We start from the raw sequence: 26,119 nt of genomic DNA, 5'->3' as shown, positions 1-26,119 counted from the left end.
TATGAAATCTGCAGGTGACATCAAGCTGGGAGAAGCTGCCGGTATGTTGGGGGGATCTTGGCAAATAGGAGAGGGGTCAGTCAGAAAGTCAACACAACAATTTCAACAAATTCAGCAAAATTTCAACGAAGTCAAAGAAAGAAACTAAGTGTGTGAATATGACGTGGGAAGCCCAATTGGCAAAGAGTATTGAGGACAAGAAGTGGGTCACAATAGGGGTCAACAACGTGGAGTTACAGAAAAAAACCAACTCTTGTCCCTGTGCTGACAGGAGTAGGAGAAGTAACTACTCTGTGCTATTCATCCCCAGTGAGGCCTCCACTGCAGACCACAAACTGAGAAAACCTGCTGCTGAAGAAGAGATCGGAGGAATGATGGGCTACAGCACATCTGCTGTAGGTGAAGCTGAAAAGAAGATCCCTGCCTATTATCTAGAACCTGCAATCAGGAACCCATTAAACAGTTAATTTGAGAAACCTACCTGAAATCATAGAAGTATATTCTTACTATTACAGTCTACTTTAGAAACACACATACTATGTCAAATCCAGTAGGTTAACTTCAAGGAAATACACTTGCATTTTCAAATCAGTTTTAATTAGGAAAAAATTGGTTGGAAGCTTCACAACAGTGGCATTAAGCCATAAATCTTAACTCATAATGCCTAATTCCACTAACCCAAATGGACAACATTAAAATATATTTACACTCAAATCCTGCATTCACATTTTATGATAATTTTAAGATTCCACAGGCACCTGGAGCACCACATTGGCAGGTTATGCAAGTAATTCCTCCTGGTAAAAACAAAGATGCAAATGGTCTTAGCCTATACATATAGAACAAATAAGTTCACTAAAATTATGTAATTTCATAATATTTTGACTCTAAAGTTCACTTGCTTTTATGTACCAATCTGATACATACTTGTCTGCATTCTTTGCCACTTTTGATATTAATTTAGATGTTGATGCTACTCTCAGCAGCTTGTTACGAGTGTCATCTGAACTCTCCCAAACACTGTGAGGTTTTTCAGCAGTCAAGGATTTCTTTATGCTAGAAGAAACAAAAATATATTTTAAAATGACAAGATAATAAGATAACAATAACTGGGACCGGTATGCAACGGACAGATCGAGCAGCAGGAGACAAAAGCAGAGCTAGGTCTTCCTTCAAGCTGAAGCATGAAACAGGAAAAAAAGATTAGTCAAAAAGTCCTAACTGGATGAATGAAAACAATTGAGCAAGACAGTTGCCAAATGTTTTATCCATTCCTTTCCATTTCCAAATGCTCTTATATAAAGACTTGAACAAAATAACTCTATTCTTCATTACTATATTGCTAACAAATTACAAAAGCGGAAAAAAAATGAGGCTACAGTTTATTAGCCTTAAAGAATAAATTTTATATATGTATATAAAAAAATCACTTAAGGTAACTGTCGTGAAAACCAGGACAGTAACAAAGAAAAGTAGAAATTTTGTGATCTAGCTAAAATTATTCTTCAACCAGCTGAGAGTCTGCATATGTCCTGCTAACAGTATTATACTTCATCCTGTCAGAAATGCTTTTTGCAGGAGTAAGTCTTGAACTGCAATCTTAGAAATGGCAAGCTCCTTCCACTGCACCTCAAGAGGCTGAAAGGTCCTGCGACAAAGTTAATCACATCAAGTTAAACCATTAGGAGACTAAAAAAGGCATTTTTTTTCCCCCACACTGCAAAAGATTAGTAAGCAAGACTTCAGACAAACATCTTTACAGTGAAATACCAGGCAGGAGAACAACAGGCCGCAAGTTCAGCTTCAGACCACTTAAGAGTTTGTGCAAGACATGGAGACAGAGACTTTATGGAGTGTTATAACATGCATCAGTCAAGTGAAAGTTTAAATATTTATTAGAGCTGTGAATTCGAGCAATGCAAGACAACATAATCTTGTGAACTACAATAAATTTCAGAAGAATAAATTTCTTCTATTTAAGAGCAAGTTTCAGTCTCCTAAATGCCAAACAGTAAAAGAAAATTTCATACCTTGCAAAACAATAAGGTGACAATGAACAAAAAAAAAAAAAAAAAGAAATCATACCAAGTGATCTGCATAGTTTTGAAACTCAGAAATAATCACCCAAATCTTAAAATCCATTTCCTTGACTTTAAAAAGCCATTTAAAAAAAAAAACAAAACCAAAAACAAAACCAAAACCACAACAAACCATTTTTTCTGTGCCTAATTCCCACTAAAATGAGTGGAAACTTAAGAGGCAATCCTAAATAAACTTCTATCTTCACTCAAGTCAAGCAGTTGTATGATTTGGGCATAAAACCAGAACTTCACTCATGTAAAGACTCAGAATAAAAGTGAAGCGAACCACCCTGCAACTAGCAGGAATTGAAAAGGGAAGGGCCACAAAAAAACCCCAAACCATCCAAACTGCAGTCACTTTATAGAATAATTTGAGAAGAAAAACTTCCGAAGGAAGAGCTGCAATGATACTAGTATTTAACAAATGCTGTTACGAGATTTAGTAAATGGCCATGTGCAAAATACACTCCACAATTCAGCTACGCCAGACAAAACCTGTGAAGTGTATTTTGAGAAGGATCAAGTCAGAGTCATCGTTAAATATTTTAGAATAATGACTGATTAGAGGTAATCTACCATATTAGGATTTCAATCACATAAAACAAAAAAAGCTTTGCAATCTTAAAAATTTACTCAAAGAAAATTTGCATTTTTACGTATTTGCTCTGTTGCAACGCATGTTGAATGCATCTTCTCTAGCACAAAAAATATAACATTAATTAATTTGATCATGAGATTGGAACTATTTCACATGACTTGTTGTCAAATATGAACTCAGTATCATTACAATCATTTTCTAGTCTGTACTGTGGTACTGTGAAAACCTTTTAGCTGGAGCAGAACTCTTGCTTTCTTGAGTTTGCCTGTGTGTTTGGAGAGTCTGTGAGGAGGGCTGGGGAGAAGGTGATGCTTGAGTTTGTGGACTTTGATCATTAGAATGAGATTCCTCTTTTTTTTCTTTCTGTCCTGGAGGTTTTTCCTTCTTTTTTTCTGTACCGCTGTAAAATAAAGTATAACATAGGGGGGAAAAAAAAAGAGAACAAGCAAATAAATTAAAAAGGTGGGAGAAAATGCCCTCTGTGAAAAGATGGGAGAAGCATGTAACAACTTACTATATATAATTACCAAAAGAACGCTTTGATTACTTACTCACTCTCTTTTAGTGTTTTGCTAAAATAAGATTTATTCACAAGCTCCAAAAATAAAAAAGGTGAGGGAGGCATGGAAGATTATTTACTTGTTTTTACTGCGTAGTTGTACTAAGTTTTCTTTGATTTCAAATTGAACACAGCTTTGATTAGATTACGTCCTTCATTCGCAGGTGCTTCTACAGCATTCAAAGCTGACACAAGTTGATGCACCACAAGTCTGCCATCCCTCAGAAAAAAAAATTCACCCTCTTGTTCAGCTCACTGAGTATCTTACCATGCTGCCAGCCAAGGCTCAGTGCAAGCAAAAGGCAGGAGTGTGACTTGCACTATCTCCAATTAGCTTAAGCCCACCATGAAACGCATGGTACCACGTATCTTTGCGCTGTCACCGAAAGAGTGAAATGCTGTTGCTAGTCCCTTGGCTCTCCCTGGCTGCACCAAAGTTCAAAGGAAATCATTCCTGAAAACTCATTGCTGTTTTGATCTGTAGTTGACTAACACCAGACTGTCTTGCCACTTCTTCAATGCCTTCACTGAACGACAGCTAAGAATACATCTTTATTTTCATAGTGCTGTATTTATTAGGTTAACGGTTGAAACAGACCTTTTTTTTAAAGAAAAAAAAAAAAAAAAAGAAATCATCTTTCAGGAAGACATGCTTCCAATTCTCCCTTTCCCTCTATTTGGGTATTTAAAAATACAGTCTAGTAATATTAAAAGCGATGAAGGACACAGGAGGAGAGAGAGAATACACAAATGTAATGACTTCTATAACTCCAGCTTGCAAGTCTACAAAGAATGGGTCCTACTTGACCAGAACAATGGCTCACCTGGCACCACTTCTGTCTCTGAAGGTGGCATAAAAGAGCTCATCAGTGACGTCATTACCTGCACTCCCTTTCCCCATACTTTTTGTAATATCTTGTTTACAATGACACAGCAACAATCCTGCAATTCACCTCTGTGTTCCTCCAGCATGCTCAGGTGAATGCCACCTGCTGACAGCAGCATATTATCTAACTTATCAATTCGGTCTCATATTTTCTGTGTTCTTATCCAAACTGATTTAGCTTATCTGATCCATCTCCTAGAAACCCCAGGTTCAGTGTGGGAATCTCTTCAATGGCTTCACCGAGCTTGCCAACTGTGGACTATCCGTTTCATACCTTTGCCATTAGGTTCACTCCTTAACTCCTCTGTTGGGCCATGAGAGTCACTGGACCACTCTGGCTTCTCTTGAGTTGCAGCACAAAGTATACCTTGGGTTCCAACACAATGCTTTTATCTACCACCAGCTTGCAAGTAGCTTCTTTTTTTCACTGCCATTTTAATGCGAAAGTATATTATGTAGATATGTGGCAGTCTCGGTATTGAATATCTTTGTGCTGAATTTATTTGGTTTGCTCTCTCCTGCTAAAATCTTCAGCTTAATTGTATTATGACTGCTATTACAGAGCGGCTTTCCCACTAATACCTCTTGAACTAGGTCTTGTACAACAACTGAAACCAAATCAAGAACAGAACCTTTTCTCGTGGGTTTCTAAAGACTAGTTGTTCTAAGAAGCAGGCATTTAACGCGTCCAAAAATTCTTTCCAAATCACAGCTTGATAAGGCATTTCTTTAGTCTACATGTGAGTAGTTGAGATCTGTTACTATCTGTCCCGATTTTGCAGATTCTCTCATTTCACTTAACACAATGTTTTATCATTTGGACCACAACATTGGGCAGCTACTGTGAAGGGTGGTCATTCTGAAACATGAAGACTATTCTCACCAGAAGCCATTTTCAGAAGAGTGTTTAGTCCTAAGGAAAATGATCAAGCAGGTCTTTGTGACAGTCATCTGCAGTATGAAGTACAAACCTGTTTCCAACTCTGGTAACAGCAGAAGGTATGCAGCATCTTTTTTATTCTGAAGTGTTTTGACAAGTCTACCACAAGTCAGTTCCAGACTACGGGGCTGAAATTTTCCCAGCGATGTACATGACTTCATGTCTGTCAATGGCACATGATCTAACTGTTGTTCGTGGTACACTCGTGGTCTCTTGTTTTAGCGAGAGCTAATATTTTAGCATACCTTTGTTGAAATGAGATGTACTGCTGCTGCACAGCTACTGAGCCATCAGATCATCTCCATGATCTCAGTGTTCAAGTTGGTAGAACAAGGATTAAACAGTCCAGGAAATGAAACAGAAGAAACTCTCAGAGATGGCAGGTCTACAGAGGCTAGAGCCCCAGAAATGTACATTAAGACTACACAAAATACAGACATTAAACTTTAACAACAATAACAGTTTGGACACAAGTAGGCCTTCTGTTATTTGTGACTAAACCTATGGCTACGTGTATTTAGAACACAGAAAGCTACAGGCAGGTTATAGGGGCTGTTTGGTAACTATAGCGTAATTCTACATCAACAGATGACCATGTCCACCTGTAAGTGACCACTTGCACCAGTTCAACATCCAGCCTGAAGAAAAGCCCAAACAACTTGGGGTGAAGCATCCCATGACCAGCTGATACTCTCCTTTGGCCTTCCTCCTTTTCAACTGTGAGAAGAATGTTAGCAATAGACATATTTACCTTAACTTTAAGGAAATACGACTACTGTTGACATTCACTTATGTCTCCTACTAGGAACACTATTTGGTACTGAACAGTTTTGCTGTTAAAAAACCACAACGCCTGAGATTTGACATTTTCTTTCACCTTTCTTGAGCTGGAAATTTTACAAAAGGGCAAGTCTATTTTCTTCCAAATACCAAACAAATGTCATGGAAGAGTGCATAAAGACAGCATAGTGAAAGGGACTGCTGAAAAGGTAACTAAAGAGGGGACTTAAGCCTTCTTAAAAACAAGCCTTGAAGAAGGGATTCACATATCTTCAGATGCACCAAAACCTCCCCGAACAGTTATTCGTGGGCCTGAGGAGAGCTGCCCTCTGCATATTAAGGCTTTCCTCTTTTGGCCTATCCAGGTCTCTTTTTAAAGACCTTAACTCAGATGAAAGAGATGCTGGCCACTCTGTTCTGCTCTTCTTCTGTAGACAAGTGTTGAGCAGCCAATGAATCAAGAAGGTGATTCAGTGCAAATGCAAGCAGAACACCACAGGAACTGGACTGGCTCTCATCAAAGTGCCAAAAGCCACAGGGGTAAGATTAATGGGAAAGTGCTAACTAAGAAATACCTTCCTGCAGGAATGTCTTTTGTCCCAGTGCCTGTCACACTAGCAGATAGAGGCATACAGTGATCACTTTCTGATTTATTGTTGAAAAGTAAACATAAGAATTCAATAAAAAGAAAGATATGCAATGCTACACAATGGAGAAGAGCGAAGAGCAGGGCATTACCCTTGCTTTCGAAATTCGAAAGGGCACTAAAGCTTTTTCTGGTTTGTTCTCATACAGTTTACATTTGCATACAGCATTTTTATTCGCTGAAGTACGTCATTTCCCTGTCTTGCTGTATAGCACAGTATTCACATCCACACTAGAAGACAAACCAGCCACTGGAGTTACCAGAGTACTCTACAGGGGCCAAGAATTTGTTCCCATAATTTACCACAGTTATACATTAGACTATTCTCTGTCCTGTGGCTGTATCTGGCAGCCTGTTCTTCCCAACAAATCGGAATAGGTGTAAAACCTACTGATTAAAGAAGCCATGTAATCACTAACAGACCCACAGAAAAAAGTAGTTATACAAACATTTTATTTGCTGTATGCAGCTGAAACCATTACACGGAGCGGAAAAAAGCTATTGTTTGGGCCTTACCTCATTTAACTTACAAATACGCAAGCAGTGTTATTTCTACACATTTGAGATCTGATACAGATATTCTTCATAAAGACTAAGTAGCCATATTTTGGGTTAAGATTTTCTACACAAAAATGTAAACTTTTATCTTACACAATTCACTATTGTTTCACAGCTATTTTGCTATTGCCTACTATTTACACTCCAGACAATGGAGTCAGTTTTGTCCTTTAATTTCCTTGAAAAAAAATAAAGATGCAGATGAATACCAGAAGAAAAAATTTTCCATTTGTATTGGAAATACATTTGCCGTCTGTTCCTTAGTGAGAATGCATTTTGGACACTATACACTATACAAACACTCTCCATTTATGAACTCTTTTTAGAACCCTGCTGTAAGCAGCCCAACAACATGGTACATCTCCACAAAGTTTGTTTGTGCCTTACTAGACTTGCGGAAGATCTGCTGAGGGTCAGGCAGAGGCAAAAATCAAACTCTTGCTCGGTTTGTTCCCCCAAAAATATAATTTCAGTTTAATAACAAGTCAGTACCTTTTTGCAGCAGATGAAAGGGTATCTTTTCTGGCACCAGAAACAGAGGAACTGTGGCTTGTTTTCCTGCTTCCTGTACTTCCATTAGTTATACAGGACATTGAGATAGCTTCTCGGAGGCTTGGCTGACCTAGAAAAAAACATATTGAGAAACACAAGGTTTTACAGCTGTATCCAAAGATCCATCTGATGAACCAAAAGCTCTCAGATGTAGACCTGGTATCACACAGCAGCAGCCCCAGCACTCAGGACTACCAGCTAGCCTATATCCAGTGACACACATTCATGAAAGCCTTAACCTAGGCAGCTGGAGACAGGAGACCTGGGACACTAAGGCAAGAATATGCTCTGATAGGGGTCAGGTTCGCTACTGCTATGCTGCCAGCAAATACTTTAATTCAGCGACATGCCACACCTCTTTCCAGTTGTGATCCACAGGGAGAATTATAGATTACGTGTAGCCTTGGGAAGCTGGTAGCTCCAACAGCTGTGGGACAGCAGATCTGATTATTTCAGCTCTGTTGTTCAAAACCATCACAGCTCAGATAATACCACGAGGTTTGTTGCTTTCAATTTGTTTGGTTTTTTCCTAAAGTTCAAAGAAGTTACAGAGAGAAGCCCTCTCTACACTGAAAGAATTATTAAGTTATTTAAGGATTATGAATCTAAGGATTCAAAAATCAAGTTTTTCAGCTTGTTTTCAGCTGTCCCTTCCATCTTAAAAAGGTGTCAACCTTTAAGTATATGCACTGCGGTATATTTATTAAGTTTCTGATACAGTTCAGTCCATACAACATCTGCCACATCCAGTGAACATTACAGACTCCCTCCGGGGATGAATCATGACTGTATATGTGAAGAAGGCTGTTGTCTGTCAGATGCCCACTTCACTCATCGCAGAAGTTTGAAACTATGCAGTGAATGTGGGAGGGGACTGCAAGGAAGACGGGGGGAGCAAAGGCTCTTCTATTTAAAGAGCTGAATGCTAGCCTGGCAATCGGCTCCCAGACCTGCCTCTGCCACAGACCGTCAGTGAAATACAAGCCATTTTACTTGAACCTGACATTTCACCCCTTCCCGCTAATTGTGGGTCTCCCCTTTTTTGCGTGCCTGTCTTATTTCTAAGGTCTTATTCAGAAACGAGTTTTGTCCCCTCCTCCCTCTGAGTGCTAAAATTATGCTTTTCCCCTCTGAAGCATTACATGCCCTGAAAAAATCCCTGGGCTAATCTCACATTGAGCATCCAAATATTTTGACCCCATCTCTGTGCCACATCCCCATTTCACAAACAGCAGGTTGTTACTGCATCTCATGGGGTCGTGATGTCCAGCCATTCTGACTTCAGCAACAAGCACGAAGGACACGACTGACAGGAAAATAACAGGTCTGTGTTCACGGCAGGCTTGGAACAGTGTGAGATAGATAAGGCATGAGGCCATACATTGAAGATAAAAGTGAGGAGGAAAAAAGCAGTCGGGGAGAATCAACTGCTCTGTGCACTGAGGGCAAACTCGTACAGGTGCATCATTTGAACAATACCAGCATTTGGTCCATCTGTTACATTGCAGCTCTACCAGGCAGGCTGAGAGGCAAATTAATTCTTATTTTAAACAAGCACTTTACATACGAGAGATACCCATCAAGGGAATATTGGATTTCAGAACTATTTGGATGAAGGCAGAAACGGGCTGACCTGTGCTAACCATATACTGTTTCAAATGCGCCAAGCAGCATGTGACCACATCTGAAATTCAGATCAGAAAAGCCAAAAGGAGCATGCAGAATATCCCAGGCAGAAATGAGAATAAAGGAAATCTGAATAAAGTAAAGACACACTTAAATACAGAAACACTGCAAAGATCATTGTTGTTCTTAAATTCTGCATAAATCAACCTAGTGTGATTCCTTCCTTCCAACCCGTATTTCTTAAGAGACCATTTTATTTGCAACATACACATTTGGAATACAGATTTTATTTTAAAAGTTTATATACTGTACAAAACCTCTAAAACTCAAGAGATTTTTACCCCCCTGTGTAACTTAGATGCAAGAACAAAAGCGTATGAGCTTAAAAAGGACTTTTAGTATTAGAAGCCTATAAATTAGCTTCTTTTATTTTCAGTGACAAAGTAAATCATCTTCTTTGTGGAGATGCATAATATCAAGGCCTATGATTCACTCTTGAACTGCATATGACCTTAACATCTCTGTCTGCTCATCGTAATAGATCAATGCCTCTTCAACCAGCACTAGTGTGGCGTTCCAGAAACGTGAATTAGGAGACATAATAGTGGTAATTCTCAGTATGGTGGGGAAAGCATTCAGTGGAAAGTGTAAAGAACAGCGGTACTACAGACAGGGTGCAAGAACTTAATAAAGGGGGCGGGGGAATTGCTTCATTTTCTCAAGCAAGGAGCACGTTGCTATTTTGTTCATTGATGGTACCTAGAAGAATCCCCCCTAATAAGTAAGAAAAGCATTAGTTCCTGCTTACATCCAAGGACAAAACTGATGACAAATAAAACTGTACATCAATGTATACTCATGACAGGAATGTGCTCTGCTCTGTGCAATTATGAATGCAATAATAATTAAAAAAAAGGATCCGTATGGCAGTTTTCGGGTTTTTTGTTCTTCAGTAAAGTGGATGTTGATGGTAGATCTGCAGAGTACTTCCTAATTTCAACAAGTGGCATGCAAAATTAAGTTGGGGATGAAGATTTCTGAATCAAAGTAAAAACAATTTTTGTGAAATGATTAACAATTACGCATAACCCAGGTCTCTCGAATCATTCATTTCTGGGAAAAGTGACTGAAACATGTAGAACTAGGAAATACTTCATTGACAGACTTTTTTCAAGTGTCAAAAATATATCAGGCTTTCTTACACTCCAGAACAAAATCTTGGTCAGTCACAGTTGAGCGTGCCACACTCAATGTGCAATAAAATGTAAAAAAAAAAAAAAAAAAAAAAAAAATTTACAAAAAAACCCCAAAACAAAACAAAAAACCCCAAACCCAACACCCCTAAGAAATAAGACCCCTTCCAGGCTCTCCATATCTTCCATTTTAACTAGATATTCAAAAGTAACCTTTAGAAGACTTATTTTTAAAGGGAAAAAAATTTAAAAATTCAATTCATCTTCAATTATATGTAAAAAAAAAATGCATTTAAATTTTAAGCCATGAGAAGGAAGGGCAAGTTTAAGCCCTGTGCGTATCTCAGGCAGAGGAGCTGTGAAGGCTGGCTGCCCACAGGGTCAGAGACACACCACCAGCATCTTCCCAGCTGGGTCAGAAGCCCAGGGAAGCCAACACACTGGTCCCAAACCATGTAGCTCTCTTCGTGACTTTTAACCAGGGCATCTCTACAGTCAAGAGATGTCAGAAATTAACAGCGCTATAACCTTCTTCACTGCAGAGACAGTCCTTCAGAGCAGTCAAGCAACTTTGCTCCAGAGACCTGGGAAATAACAGAGCGGCACAGGAGAACACAAATTCCAGATCAATAAAACAAAACAATTGAGTTCTCCCAGCACTAAGATTGCACACCTCTGCCAATATCATGTCATACGTCACCTGCTAGCATAAACAGTCTGAAAATTTTCAGACTGAATAGCACTCGGCTTTATCTGTTAGTTTGGAACGAAAGCCAGACATAAACTGAACATAAAACGAAAGCCAGTGTATGGTGACCAGGATTAAAGCCAAATTGTCAGAGATCAAAGTGGTAAAAAATGACTTTTATGGATAATGGATTCATCTCTGTTCTGTTAATTTTCATAGAATAGTATCTGTGGAGTTCAAAAGAAGCATTTCATTAACATCTGTCAAGTATACAAGCGTGTGAATGAAAGATAAGTAAGATTAGAGAAAACAGACCACAATAAACCAAGAATCTATTTCCAACTCTTTATCAGCCTTGATTAGCTAACTGGGGAAAAACTGAAGCGAAGCTGTAAGAGACAGTGGTAAGTTTTGAACATGTGTGTCCCGTGATAACATGATAGCTTCTCTTTCCAAACATACATAGGTCCCTTCCAAACCAAAGCATTCTATGATTTTATGATTCTATGACATAAGGTACTACTGCTGAGGATCAGTTAGTAATTCACTTCTTTTTCCCAAACCCAAGTGTTACAGTTTTTTATGTTAAAATATAGTTTATTATGTTATTACTTGCGTTAACTGGAACAACAATTTGCTTAATATCTTTGTATTTGCTGATAACCTGACAGGTAAACTGCCTTCCTTCCAAAGGAAAACCAAACCCTTCTTTCTTTTCTTCAGGTAATTTCAATTTAAAGTAAGTAGCTACAGCTACATTAAAATAACTTCTCTGGACAGTTCATTCAAGTGGATTTAAAACAAAAAGCTCAACAAATTGTGTGTTACAGAAAAAAAAGGGGGGGGATTTACTTTCACTGTTTTTCTTTAAGCTTGCCTTTTTTCTTTTTTCTTTTTTTTAACAATAAGGCATACAATATCCAAGTCCTTCAACTGCCTTAGAATACTTCATTCTCAGGAAAACTGGACAACGATTTCTACATTTCAAATATATTACCTGCCTAGGGGTTTTGTGCAAATAAAACTGATGGCTTGAAGGACAGAAACCCAATTTAGCACTCTCAGCAGCGTACAGTGTGTGTTCAACCACACTATTAGTCACCAGAAAACCCACACAGGTGAGCCACAGAAAAACAGACTGAGTAGTAGTAAGTTTAGCAGAACATAAGATTTTATCTGCACTTCCTTCCTAAAATAAAGACATCAAAAATGAACTAGAAATTATGACAAATCCTAATCTTACTTCAAGATGTTATAATAAATTGTACCAAAGCCGTTTCAAAGGATGCAAAGTCCCTCAGCTCATGGAAGATGCTGGCAAAGAAATAGCCTGGGAGCAGCAAAACTTTTCAAAGAGTGTACTGTATTCTGAAGGGTAGGGGAAAATTTTCTTCAGTATTTTGTTTTATTCAACTACTTCACTTACCCATTAGGAGTCAAATTCTGATTGAGACTTCTTAAGTAGAAAAAATGTTCTCTTATTCTATCACATGAACAAGTATTACAGGTCAGGGCGAGATACTAGTTCTCAAACAATGACCAACATTAATCAGAAAAAAAAAAATTCCGTTCACTACCTATGGGTTATACTTCATCTTGTTTAATAATCCAATTTAAGACAAAATTAAGTTCTGACAAGCTTTATTATTCTTACACCAATTATATCTAGCTGAAAAAAATCAGATGCTTTTTCTACTTTTTTAATTGAAGCCCAATTTCACAAATCTCAACTGACAACTGGCTATTAAACATACATTGTTTGTCGTTTCCTATTAAAAGGGAAAGAACTATCTGAATAGAGGCATATTAATATGCAGTAGAGTGAGAACGTATAGCTAATGCATAAACACCTTGAGATGCAAGTGAATCTCTCCCAATAGGTAGATAAATTAACTACAATGTTAATAATAATTAAATATTTATTTCCTAGAGATTTCCTACAAAATTTTTATAGCTAGTGACTTAACCTGTCAACGCACACATTTCTAACTATGACTGATCCTCCTATAGACACAAAACTATTTTTTCAGGTGTAATGCTCCTAGGAGTCTAGGGGAGCCATGCCCCTGCTCTGACACTTGGCTCTTTGGGCGGGCATTTTAAAACCTACTACCCATGGAAAGTGAAGACTCCTTTGGCATGGGACAGCCAATTGCTTATTCAAACCACATACACCTTTTCCTCCTCCCTCTCTACCATCTTACTATTTCGATATACCTTCCCAGAAGCACCATCTACTTCCTCAACCCATTGCCAAATGAGCTATATCCAAGCAGAGGAAATAAAATTTTAACTATGGTAATCTGAAACAATTTTATATACTCTGGCAAACAGTGATGAAAGAGCTACTCAAGTGTTATAAGTAACAAGCAGATTTTATGTGAAAAAAGTTAGTGGCACCATTTAACTCTTCCAACATGCATTCTTCGTTTGAGAAGCATCATGGAGAACAGCAGAGTGCTGCTCCAGAGAATTTGCCCACACTGTTCTAAAAAAAAAAAAAAAAAAGCACACAAATGCACAAAACATATCCAAAATTGTAAGAAGCATACGGAAAAGGAATAAGGACACTTATCACCACAGCTGAAAAATACTCTTCTACAATGCTCTGAATATCTTCTCCAATGAAGATTATTAGGTTACAGGAGTTAAAAAAAATTGAACTTTCTTCTTCAGTTCTCTTTCCTTCAGCTTGGTTTAGCTGGTTAGTGACCCTGAGTTCATTAATGCCCTCTAGATCCAAATTCTTTGAATAAAGGGAAATATATGAAGAACATCAAGAATAGTAAGTATAACAGAAGAAAAAGAAAATATTAAAGACGACAGAGGAGAAGGTAGGAAAAAATGGGGAAGAAATGCAGAAAAAAAAGATTTTAATGCAGAAAGAACAGACGGCACTAAAACCAATACCTGGGAAATCCATTAAGACCTCAAGAGTATCATTATTTGTTATGTGAGCATACAGCCTGCGGACTTCAATTGGACTATCCCCATGAGTAAAATGACACACATACAAGCTTGCCAGGTTAGTTTTACTATCGTGGATAAGAGCCTATATCCTACCTCTACCATAAGCATTTTCCTATCTACATTTCTATTTTCTGTTCCTTTAACATCTACTGATTAGACAACATAAACATGTACCCAGTTATTAGAACAATTCTGCACATTAAAATATGTTAAGACTAAAACCACAAATACAAGTCTATCTTATGCTTTCATTAATGAAGCTTGCTGAACACCTGAAGTCAATTTTTGTTAACATAAAACAAAATGACTTGATGTTATTGAAATGAAACCATTGTTGAGATAAGGTAAAAATTACATCTGAAGTGCTTTGCTTACATTAGTGCAATGAGATGGAATTTGATGAAAGATACTACTTAGGATTTTTCCTATTGAAGAGAGACACTATTTCACATGAGGGAAGGGAGCAGGAAAGCAAGGAAAACTCTGGGTTCCTAGTATAAAAGTCCACTGCACAAAGGAAAAAAATTTTTTTTAGAAAGTGCATTTCCAGTACACAGCTGCTTTTGCAGGTCTCCAAGATCACTGCTTTAAGTAAAATGAATGCCTCTCAGTCTGCCAGCCTGTATTGTCACAGAGACCCTCTCTGCAAACTGCCATCCACTGCTTCAATTTCACTCTGTGAATTGAATTTGCATGTGACTTATTCGATATCAATTCTTGTCCAAGCAACAGGAAATGTTCCTCCAAAGGTTTAACCTGTGACAAGCCTCCTCATTACTTCCAAGTCCAGAAAAAGGACACGGACTCTTTGTTTCTCTACAGGCAGACATCAGATGTACTTTCTGGTAGATGGCCACTTTTTCAGGCAAGAGCTCATGCCCCAGTGATATGGTTAGTCTGAGACATTTTACTGGTGCCATTGTGTGCCACAAACTTGTCTCCACACACAGACCCTGAGGGATGAATTCTCCTGTTACACACATTTTGACACCCTGGAAGATTTTAACAGGTTTACCAGGCACCAGCTGTAAGCCAATCTATCTTGCTGGCAGCCGCAAGTACCAGACTGCTTTATGCTTTCCTTTTCTTCAGTGTCCAGGTAATCTTTGTTTTTGGAACTTTTTGTGAATGTTAACAGCATCAATCATGCATCAACAGCAGAGACATGTGGCAACAAGAGCGCAGAACTGCCAAAAGCAAAGAACTTCTCACCAAAAAAAATTCTTCTTACCAAGCCATCAATTAGAAAAGAAAGAGAGAAAGAAAGGGGGTGGGGGGAAAAAACACACAAACTCACTCACACAGTACAACTCCCCAAAACCCTGTAGCTGCTGGGGATGTGTTCCCTAATCAAGCCCTTTCACATTTCTAATCCTCAACACTGTCTTTGGACCTGCTAGTTACTCCTTCGTGTAGTTATTCTTAGCTGTGTGCAGAGATGGAAAAGTACTATCGTAGCCTTTTTATTTTGAAAATATTGTCTCTATTTAGAATGACTTTGCATTTCTAATCCTCAACACTCCCATTCTGCTTTTCTCTGTGCAGTAACAGACAAGTGCTAATTCTGTTGCAATCCCTACTAGAGGTATTTCCCTCATACGGTATTTCCACTTTATGCTTTACTAGGAGGCACTAAGGTGCCTAAAAAAAATCTCACCCTTTAGCTTATTTCATACAGTTCGCAAATCCCCTATCCCTGTATGAAGAGCAGCTTGCTTCTGAGGCAGGGCTAGACAGACAAAATCATAGATAGCAACATCCTGACTGATAGCCCATGGATTAGAAATAAAAATCTACCCATGCCCATACGAAGTTTTTTCACTGAAGACTGGACTAAGTTCAAAATAACCATGCAACAGAAATGTAGGAAAAAAGAAAAACGAAGACTACAAGGATAATGCAAAAAAAATTTAGCTTCAGCTATGGTTGATTCAATCTGTCAATCTAAAATAAAGGAATAAGAAAAGCAAGAACAGAATTAGCTCACCAGATATGCAATGCAGACAAACTAATACAAAGGACGAAGAGATCTCTCTTGCACTAAGTTGTGCCATCAACTTCAGAATGAGAAAAATCAGTGAAAAAGTGATTGGGATTTGTCCTTTTCAGCACGGTTCACAATCTGTTCACAACACCTATTTTTAGCCTATGAAAAACCTCTCTTCAAAGACACTGCTGAGGTGGCAACAAGAAATTTTAGAAAACTCATTTCAGCAACAAGTAGGAAAGACTCCTTCAAACTAGGTTAGGTACTCAGATTAAAACTCTTTGTTTGATGGAAAGATTCAAGCTGGCTTTTTTCGGTACTATGATTCTTGTAACTTCAGTTTATTTTGAAAGTATTTGTCTCACTGTGTTGCTATACTTCAAATTAAACACATCTCAATGTATTCAGAAATATATACGTATCTATTCTCTTTGCTCATTATTTGTGTCAGCACGTATTTAAGGGCTGCTGTAGAGACAAATACTTCTGAGTCAAAGTCTCAGCATTTTTTTGGTTTTTTTCAGAGAAAACCTACCTATAATATCTACCATGAAACTGCAATTGTTGTAATGCAGAAATCCAGATTCTTGACAGGATCATGAGCACCAAAAAGAGTTCTGGAGGGATACAATTCCCTTTGCAGCAACCATGACTTGACTAGTAAGAGCCTGTTATGAACCCATAAAATACTTCAAAGAAAAATTAACAATTACTTCCTTGAGTATTATTTTTGTATGACAATGCAGATCTTCTGCCAATCCTACTCATTCACAAAAATAGTAAATTTCTCTGTTAAAACATTTCAGGAGTTCTTTATCTATTTAATGAACTTAAAATACAGAAATCAAAAGCAGAACCTAAAGTATTGCAAAAAGCTATGTACAAACTTGTTTTGAAATATTTATTAAAATATTGATGTTTAAGTTTAAATCAATGTTAATCTCAAGCTCATTCTTCAAATCTAATTTTAGACTTGTACAAAATTCCAGTGACTGTATGTGAACATTTTCTTTTGTGACATCTTTATACCATCTGTATGCAGCTGATTTCATGATAAACAGCGAAGTTCATGTGTTGCCTCCTGGTATTAGGGAACTGAACACAATGGGGACACATCCACCACACATTAAATACAGTACCAATTAGTCATAACTCATTTAAGTTCAATGTATTAGCTCATACGTGTACATCTCTGCCCCCGCCCCCACCTCTTTCTTCACAGTTACATGCTGTTGTCATTAATTGTTAGAGATGTAATAGCACAAAGCTGAAGATATTTAGATATTCCACCCTCCCCCTGCTCCAAGAAATAATTAATTTATTTTTCACTGAACAAATTCACCTGGGGAACTCAGTATGGCCCCAGGAACCCCAGACTCCTCATAAGGAGATGGCCCCAAGGCATTTTGCAGAACATGGCAAGTTTGCCCTTCCTGTACACAGAGTTTCCTGGGTATTAAGACAGCTCCAAGCCAAAGGTCTTTAACCCCTTTTTGCATATCCCAGCTCATCTGCATTTAAATGGGAAGAATAAGGTCCTATGTTGCACAAATTTTGCCCACAGTTTTCCAGTTGGATATTTTCTTTTTGTCATAATGGACAGCAGACAGCAAAGATTGATCTAGTCGAAATACTTGCTAGAGCTCTATTTACACAGAGTTAGAGAAAGAAGTCTCAATCTTGATGAGACCAGAGATTCATATCGGGTAGATAAAAGCTGCATTTATAAGCAGGCATGACAGCAGTCTACCATTTAGCAAGCAAGAGAGAATGGCAGGATTCAGAGCCCAAGCCAATTAAGTATCACCACTTCCTTCCATCTGGCAGGGAGACTGCAAAAACACTTAATTAAGGAACTTGATATCTCTCTTCCACATCTAAAATCATTCAAACTTCGAGCATTTTCAGCTTTTGCATTTTCAGCCTGTATAATGCACTCACCCAAACAAACATAGGCTATGATATGTCAGTTCAGTGTTGCACTGGCGTTGGTGTAATGGGTATACTTCAAGGCTGAAATACAGGGATTGAGCCCAGAAGACTCTGCACTACATGGTTAGATGGGAATACACACTTTTATGGTAAATTAGAACTGTGAATTATCTGAAATATGACCTAAACTTTTAATTAATCAGAGGCTTAGTATGTACCACACACATACGTAGCCACAGTTCTCTCTCAATACACAATTTTAAGTTGGAGTAAATTCAAATAACTCCATTCAAATAGTTCTCCAGAATAGAAGAGGAAATGCTCATGGGGGGAAAAGGTATGTAAAAATTAGCACAAACAGCATCTAGTTTCTTTACTTTTAAACAATCCTATAGATTTCAAAGTTACAATGTAGAAGTTACTAGCCACTAGGCAAAAGAGATATTGCTGAGTGGCTACATGGCCGGTTCTTACAAGAAACCTACTGGTGACGAGTTATCTCTGTAGATGGACAAAAATTAACTATATTCGGGAAACTTACTTATTTGGTGGCAATGTGTTTGGGGGTTTTGGTTTTGTTTTGTTTTTTAATTTAGGAGCAGAGGGAAATGTAGCCTCTAATACACCCCTTCAGTGGAGTAACTTCTAGGTGAAGTCAAAGCTGAGACTAGAGCTGCTCATAAGCCCCAGAACCCCCAGTGGCAGGTTAAAGACCGCAGCTGTAAAGCATTTCACCATTTAAATTAAAACAGGAACCTTTTAACGAGAAGTAAGGTAAATTTTCATTGGTGTTAAGTACATAAGAATGTTAGCAAACAGCAAAATTAAAAAGCGTATTTCAGATATCTATTAGCCATATACTATAAAGACATTCTTAAAAAACTAGCCCCTCCAGCTCAAAACACACCTGCCTTTCCGATTGAGACAGAAAAGGGAAAAAAGAAGTGACCGATGGAGAACATTCTAAATTATAACATTCTGACTCTAGAAAGAATTTACCAAATATGGGCTTACCTTTACTTGGTGCTGATTTTCTCACAGAAGCTACATGGTCTTCAGAGATAGCAAGACGCCTTAGCACGTCAGCCAACGCTGCTTTTAGCACAGTGATTTCATCTTCTTGTTGCTGTACTCTCAGCTCCAGGGCTGAAAGACGGTCCTGGACATCAGACGTGCTCGCAGCTGAGATGCTGTCATCTGTACAGCAGGAAAACAGAGTAGAAAGAGGCAGTTAACTGTTTTGTTCTAAAGTAAAACCCATAGAAAGAAGCATGTACAGCATGAGTATGTCTGTTCTATCATTTTGAAATATTGAAGATCTTCAAACATGTTCAGGCAAAGAAGGAATGGATATTAGGTTAAACATATCAAATTAATGCTTCAAGACAGAAATGTTACTAATCATTAGCTAAGACAGAAGGCTTAAGGAGTGTGGCCCTATTACAATCAGAAGAGGAAATGTGTTTTCTGTTAAAATAGTGTAGAAAGAAAAACATGCTTACCAGTAAAAGGAAAACTGAAATTAAGCTTATTTAAATAGCTAACTGAATTAACTAAAAAGGTATAAAATTGTCAAATTTCACATTATATTCTTTTGGAACTGTTGAAAAATTTTAAACGTGATCCTTAATTTTAAAACAAGATGTAAAGTTAAAAAAAAGTAAATCTGCAGTTGAACATACACGTATTGCTAGCCATGACCTAATTGCATCAAGTGGCAATCTCAATTTAAATGGTCTAGATCAGAGCTCTTAACTCCAATTCCTTCTCTTTAGCTTTTTTCACATCACCACCCTGCACGTGCCAAAAAAATATATGACATTATAACATTTGGCATGAAGTGAACAGAAAATAAAAACGCTACAAAAAGGTTCCAAAAATCTGTTTGGCCACACAGGGATAGATTAGCACTGAAGGCATACTCCAGCCAAATCTGTTCTTCAGTGGTAAAAAGGAAATTACAGCTTCTGCATACTCTTTGCCTTTGACAGTTCTTTGCATTATTTCTGCCAAGCCAAAATAACACATAACAGATTTTTGTATTTGGCTGTTCCAACAAATCACAGGCCAACCACTAAAAAAGACCCACAGAAGAATATGTTGCTCAATCACAGGGTACTGAATTCCTTATCCATCCCAATTTATGCTTACTAAAAACTCAGGAAGGAACGTCTAATACAGGTTTACAAAATTTATCTGTATTATACAAACAGACAGTATGAGTCCATATTGTATGAAATATATACAAACAGCAAATTTAGATGTAAGGGTAAATAGATGGATATTATTGCTGTGATTATATACAATCTAAACTTTAGGTCACTAATCTTATGAAGTCATACCAAGGAAAAAAATGTTAATATATGCCACAATCTTAAAACTCTATTTTTCACTAAAATAAAGCCTTAATCTTTGAAATGCTTGCATAAGGGCATTTGAAAAATAAATGTAAGCAAAAGAAAGACTGGGCCAAAACCCTCATTGAAAGAAATTAAGGAGTTTAATGCCAACTTCCATTCAGTTAAAACATGATACTCACTACTGAAGGAGCAAGAATTGAACCAACTGAAATAAAGAATCACAATAATACTTTCACAAGACTAACAAAATTCCTACAAGGAATTAGTAAAACAAACTAATATTAGTAGTGAAATGTATTCACAATTATTATTAAACTGAAAGGAACAGTTAAAATTATGTTGATGAAACAACTCCTACAAGACGACAGTTTCGCATATTGATTTTACTATTTGGTTAAACCAAAAGCAGAAGTGTATCACTACATGGTTAATACTGTATTCATTCAGGCTAATAAAGAACTGCAGGGGAATGAATAAGGTAGGTCTCCAGATCTCAGCCTGATTACAACAGATCAGAACAACTCTGAACAAAACGCTTTTAATATCACCAGCTGTAACTGCACCTCCTATATGCAGAAAAGTTATTTTAATGACTCTACAGCCCAGCATATCCAGTGCTCTCTCAATAGCACTTTACAAATCCAGACTAGTGACAGCTACCCCAGGTTGGGAAGGACTGTGTAAGATTCTTTTATTAAAACCCCCATTTTCAAAACATAAAACCCCATCTGTTTCAAGGAGCTAGTAGAAATTCCTACAAGCACATGTACCTATGCGGCATGTCAAAAGGAGCTAAGGTAAATTTACATAAATTAATTCATGAAGAAAAGTTTTTACTTAAGGGAAGTAAATGGACTGAAAGAAGCACCATGTAATTCATACTTTTGCTATCCTTACAATATAAGCCTTTAAATGCATGCAGTGAACCAGTCAAAATGAACATCGCAGAAAACAGTGACAATTATTTTCAAAATATTATGATCTTTATATCTCATCTTTCACTGGAGTAGCAGTCCAAACACAGAAGAGAGAAGCTTGACATTTCCTTAAAAAAGAAGGGGGGGAAGCTTAATTTTTTTCTTGTTTGTCTGCCAAAGCCTTCAATTAATGAGCTATCAAAAGGCCTTATAATAGATAAATTATGGATAAATTCCCAGGCCATATAAATATACAGATTACTATAAAACATTTGTAAAAGGAGTAAGTAGCTATGTCAAATCACCATTTTAGAAGCCAGGCATTACTGTGTTCCCTGTGCGGAGTCCAAATAATAGTAATTCCCAAACCAGGAAAGGCTCCACTGTTGGTCAGTGTCTCCGATGAGCACAGATGCAAGCACTCTACCATAGAGCTGGCTACCTGACACGGGCATCTTTTTTCCCACCGACTACTAACATTGACTAGACTGCTTCTGCTGAACCCCAGCACCCCATGAAAGGGACAAGTTAGATGGCTCCTGTAGCTCCCAAAGCCACAGTTACATCACTAACTTCAAAGGGGAACAGGAGAGCAAATCCTCCTGCCTTGTAAGGGTGAACTCCAATGCTTTTACCTGGTTCAATGTGTCAAATGAGATGGTAGAGGAGTTGGCCAACGTTCACCCCTGTGACCTGTGCTGTGGAGGCTTAACCCCTAGACATGATGTGGAGAGGCAGAAGGACCCTCAAACTCAACCTCACCACAACAGCTTGTCAGAGGTCATAGCCGTATAAATGGGGCATGAGTAGGAAACCAAGAAGGTTAAGCCATTTAGCCAATACAAAAATAGGCAAAGCAACAGGCTAAGTGTGTGTTTGTGTACTATGGGAGAAAAGAGGTTTCAAATCACCAGTGGCTGCTTTGCATTGCCAAGAGGGCGCATGAGACAGAGACTGAAAAAAATTGGATAGCAAGATCACTAGGAAGTCAAGAATATTTTGGTTGATCAAAGAACACAGTAGCACACTGGGAAGACATTTTACTGTTCTTTATCACTCTACAGCAGCAGCATCTGTTTCAAGTGATGACAATCATATACTACCCTGGCAACTAATAGAGAATTAAAATGAACAATTCCCAACCCAAATACCTCAACCCATGACAGCAAATATTCAACTCAACTCCAACATGCCCCTCCTGACAGTGTCTTGAAAAGTAAATCAACTAGGGATTAGCTTAAAAGAAGATGTCTTGAAAGTAAACACAACTGCAATCCTTGAGATCATTTTGACAGATCTGCACAATGCAAAACTATGGGTTTTTTTTCACAAAGTCTTCAAAATCTCTTCCAGATTTCTTCTTCCATTAAAAATACTTTCTTATAATCTAAATAACTACTTCAAAAGAGGTTTAAACAAAAAGTTTCCTTCAAGGGCATGCCCTTTCCACTTCCATCTCCTCCTTTCCTCTTCTCCCACTCCTAAACATCTGGCCTTTCCCTCGTGCTGTCTCAGGCATCTATCTATCCAGGCCTTCCATGAGCCACTCTTCATTTACTAAACCAGAGGGAGAGTTATTTATTTATTTAAAGAGGGAAACCAGATTAGGGAATATAGAAAGACATTCGTAAGTGGAGTTGACTATTGAGTCATTGACAATTCATTTTAAAAAGACCTTTTTATTTATCTGGTTATTTTTATTATAACCAAATAGCATCATTTCTGATGTGTTGGTCATGTTTCCCATGCTGTCCATGACCTATGCCTTCAAGAGAGCCACTGGGAACAAGATCCGTTGTGAAAAAAAGCACTATCTGCAGTGCTTGCTGGTAGTAGTGAGGAGACATCCACACAGATGTGGATCTCGGGTCCTTCAATCATAAGAGTATTGGTACTCAAATGACAGCAAAAACGTGCTAGGTCTAAACATACAGTACTGTACCTTTCAAACTAATATAAATAATATGTCTTGCTATTTTATCATAGTTCACTAGTTTGATATTTAATTTTAGCCATTAAACATTAATTCTTCCCCTCCTTTTGGAGTAAGCAGGTATGTATGGGATGCTTGTATTCAGTACTCATGAGACATCTGAATGACCAACGAACAGCATTAAACAGATGCATTTATGTGTCAAATCACTCACACCAGACTGAACAAAGCAGCAGCTCAAACTGTCCCTTAGACTTCAGCCAGGAACTTTGAAAGGGGTATCCAGTATGTAGTGATGGTACTTAACAAACCTCCCAACCCACGTATCACTCCTCTCCTCACATGTCACCAACCAGGCACATGAGGGTGAGAGTATTTGAAAATTATCACCCTTCATCACTGACTGCCTAGGAGAAATCTGAACTGGCTGCATTTAAAAAAAAAAACAAAAAAAACCAACAACCAAACAAACGTATCTTACTACTGTAACATCTATTCTGGGGCCCCTCAACAATTCCAGAGCATCCAGAATTATCACTTCTCTGAGCCAATTCCCTCCAGTCCCGACTAAACATAAGTAAGGGCTTCATTTTAGACATAAGCAACATTTCAGAAAAACAAATTCTACAAACTCCAGCACATGGAAATTTAAGCCACAGGGTGGAAAATCCTACATTTTATCCACTAAAGCCACACAAACCACAGATATTTTTAAACCCCCGCCTGCCAAGGCACCCACACAATTTTCTGTTTTACCCAGAGTGGCTATGAGTCTTTTATTACAGAAATGCAACAGAAATTACTTGGACTGGCATAAAGATCTGGCTGACAATTTCAGGAGATAATTGGCCCAAAAGAACGCTTTCTCACTAGGACTGAGATCTGTCCATGTGTGCAGGAAGATACCTATTTGCACAACTTGCAATTTCTATTCTGAAGAGCAGCAAATAATTTGACTCTGGATGAGGCTTACATTTCCAGAGCGGTAACTAACAAATTTGGTTTTCCTACCACGTTAAGTGACAGAAAATTCTCTGCAGTTTTTTGCAGCTCATTTGTCTTAAGACTAGCTTATAAAAGGTGCTTTAAAAAGATCAGGAATTCTGTTCCATATCTTTAACACATAATCCTCAAAAAAAAGTAGAATTAGACTCTACACTTTATCTCTACACAGTATCTCCTTCACCTCCTCCAAAAGTCAGCACACACACAAATTATCTTGGTTTTGTAAAGGACGTGAGTCATGGAAGGAACATGAGAACGGGAATTAAAAAACACAACACAAACGTGGAAGATTAAAAAAGCTTCTCCACCCCTTCCCCTCCCCCCACAAATGATATTGTATTAACTTCTGATGATTCCCTAGAAGCTAGATCTAGAGGCATGGAAGTGGAGTGGGAAGTTGTCCCTAAGTTTTCCCTTCCTGCAAATGCAAGACTCTGGCCTTTAACACTCTGGATTACTCCGCATATTCTTCACTTCCTTTCCTACTTTTTCATTCTCTTTCCCCAATTTCCCAATTTTTCCATTCAGAATTAAAAAAATGCACTGCTTGATCTCAGATTAATTATTGGAGACAAAGGTAAAATCTCTTTCTGTACTTTCTTGTAGAACAATAATGCAGATGCTTTGAGATGGGTACAGATAAGTCACTGACTGCAGACAGTGGTCCCCAACTCACGGCTCTCAAATATATGGCATTGCTAGTACTTCCAATGCTAGCTAAACCTTGTTATTATTTTGCTCTTCCACAGACATTTCTTCAGGTTTTCAGGAAGAACACGTTGTCACACACCACTCATTTGCTCAGGGTTGATGCTGCATGAGGACCATCATGTTGAGAAAACTGTCTGCCTTGTGCAGCTCATTAGATTGTTTAATGTTTCATAGTCCAACCTTATTTTAGTCCCCTACATGCTAGTTAATAAAAAAAGATGTATTACTCTCCACTAGCCTTTCACAAGCCACTTTAAACACAAGTCCCCGGTAAGCAGTAAGTTTATTTGCACAGATCCTACTACAGAATCAGACCATAAAATGAGAATGCAATGTCTAGTGGACAGTGCCTTAAACATCAAAAGTGATCATCCCAATGGCTAATCCGCATTTTTAATCATAAACCATGTAAAAAGATTGCTTATTATTCACTTTAAAATACAGGAGTGCAATCCACCATGTCAACTGATGGACACGGAACTTGGCCATAAAAAAGCCAACAAACCACCAACAAAAAAACCCAACCCTCACTCAAGTCTGAAAATATAGACTGTGCCTAAAAACCTCAGTCAAAACCCTGAACGGAATATAATTTATTCTGTTAAGAATTTATGCATGACTCGAGTAAATGCAAACTGGGCCATCTGGACAGAGCGATACAGATCTGTATAGACAATCATACATCCCAAAACTCGATTAAAAAAGGGGGGGGGGGGGGGCATAAACTATAAATTTAAATCATTAAAGCATTACATTGGATTTTAAAAGAACAACAAAGATATGTAACTACACTGGACAAAGTTTTCTTAGGACTTTTCAATTAAGCACAACATATATACATTATACAACTGCAGTGTTTTGTCTGTAGATGATCCATGAGAAGATTTCACCCTAGCACTTGAATACTCTGCAATGCAATAGTCGCTACTGATCTCTGCTATTTGTGGACTGCTTTATGGTTTATCTGAAGCGAGTTCATGTCTGTGAGCCTACTACTGCACCATTACCTTACAGAGAACATCACCCACGTTTTCAGGTAATCTTATTTTAAAGGGCTGGTCTGACATGTAAGATGATCTATCACTTCATCCCTAGTAATTAGTAGTTCTACTTGTGTATGCTAAACAGATTTGCACACATGGGCTTTCCTATCTTTTTTTTTTTGCTGACATGAAAAACAGAAGAAGATTAAAAGAC

The 26,119-nt window shown here is 37.9% G+C and overlaps 1 protein-coding gene across 1 annotated transcript in view; it reads right to left on the bottom strand.

Moving 5' to 3' along the window:
- EML4 (EMAP like 4) overlaps positions 1–26,119 on the bottom strand; it is a 95,303-nt gene that overhangs the window by 53,723 nt on the left and 15,461 nt on the right. Inside the window, exons 2-5 of the mRNA XM_075706694.1 lie at positions 19,011–19,193; positions 7,541–7,670; positions 2,906–3,079; positions 928–1,056 (exon numbers count right to left, since the gene is read on the bottom strand). Of these exons, the coding sequence (XP_075562809.1) occupies positions 928–1,056; positions 2,906–3,079; positions 7,541–7,670; positions 19,011–19,193 (616 nt within the window). The remainder of the gene's footprint in view (positions 1–927; positions 1,057–2,905; positions 3,080–7,540; positions 7,671–19,010; positions 19,194–26,119) is intronic.

Source organism: Pelecanus crispus, chromosome 3 (assembly GCF_030463565.1).
Source record: "Pelecanus crispus isolate bPelCri1 chromosome 3, bPelCri1.pri, whole genome shotgun sequence".
Lineage (NCBI taxonomy): Eukaryota > Metazoa > Chordata > Aves > Pelecaniformes > Pelecanidae > Pelecanus > Pelecanus crispus.
Note: the sequence above shows the minus strand (reverse complement) of the source record. Positions and strands in the feature narration are given on the sequence as shown.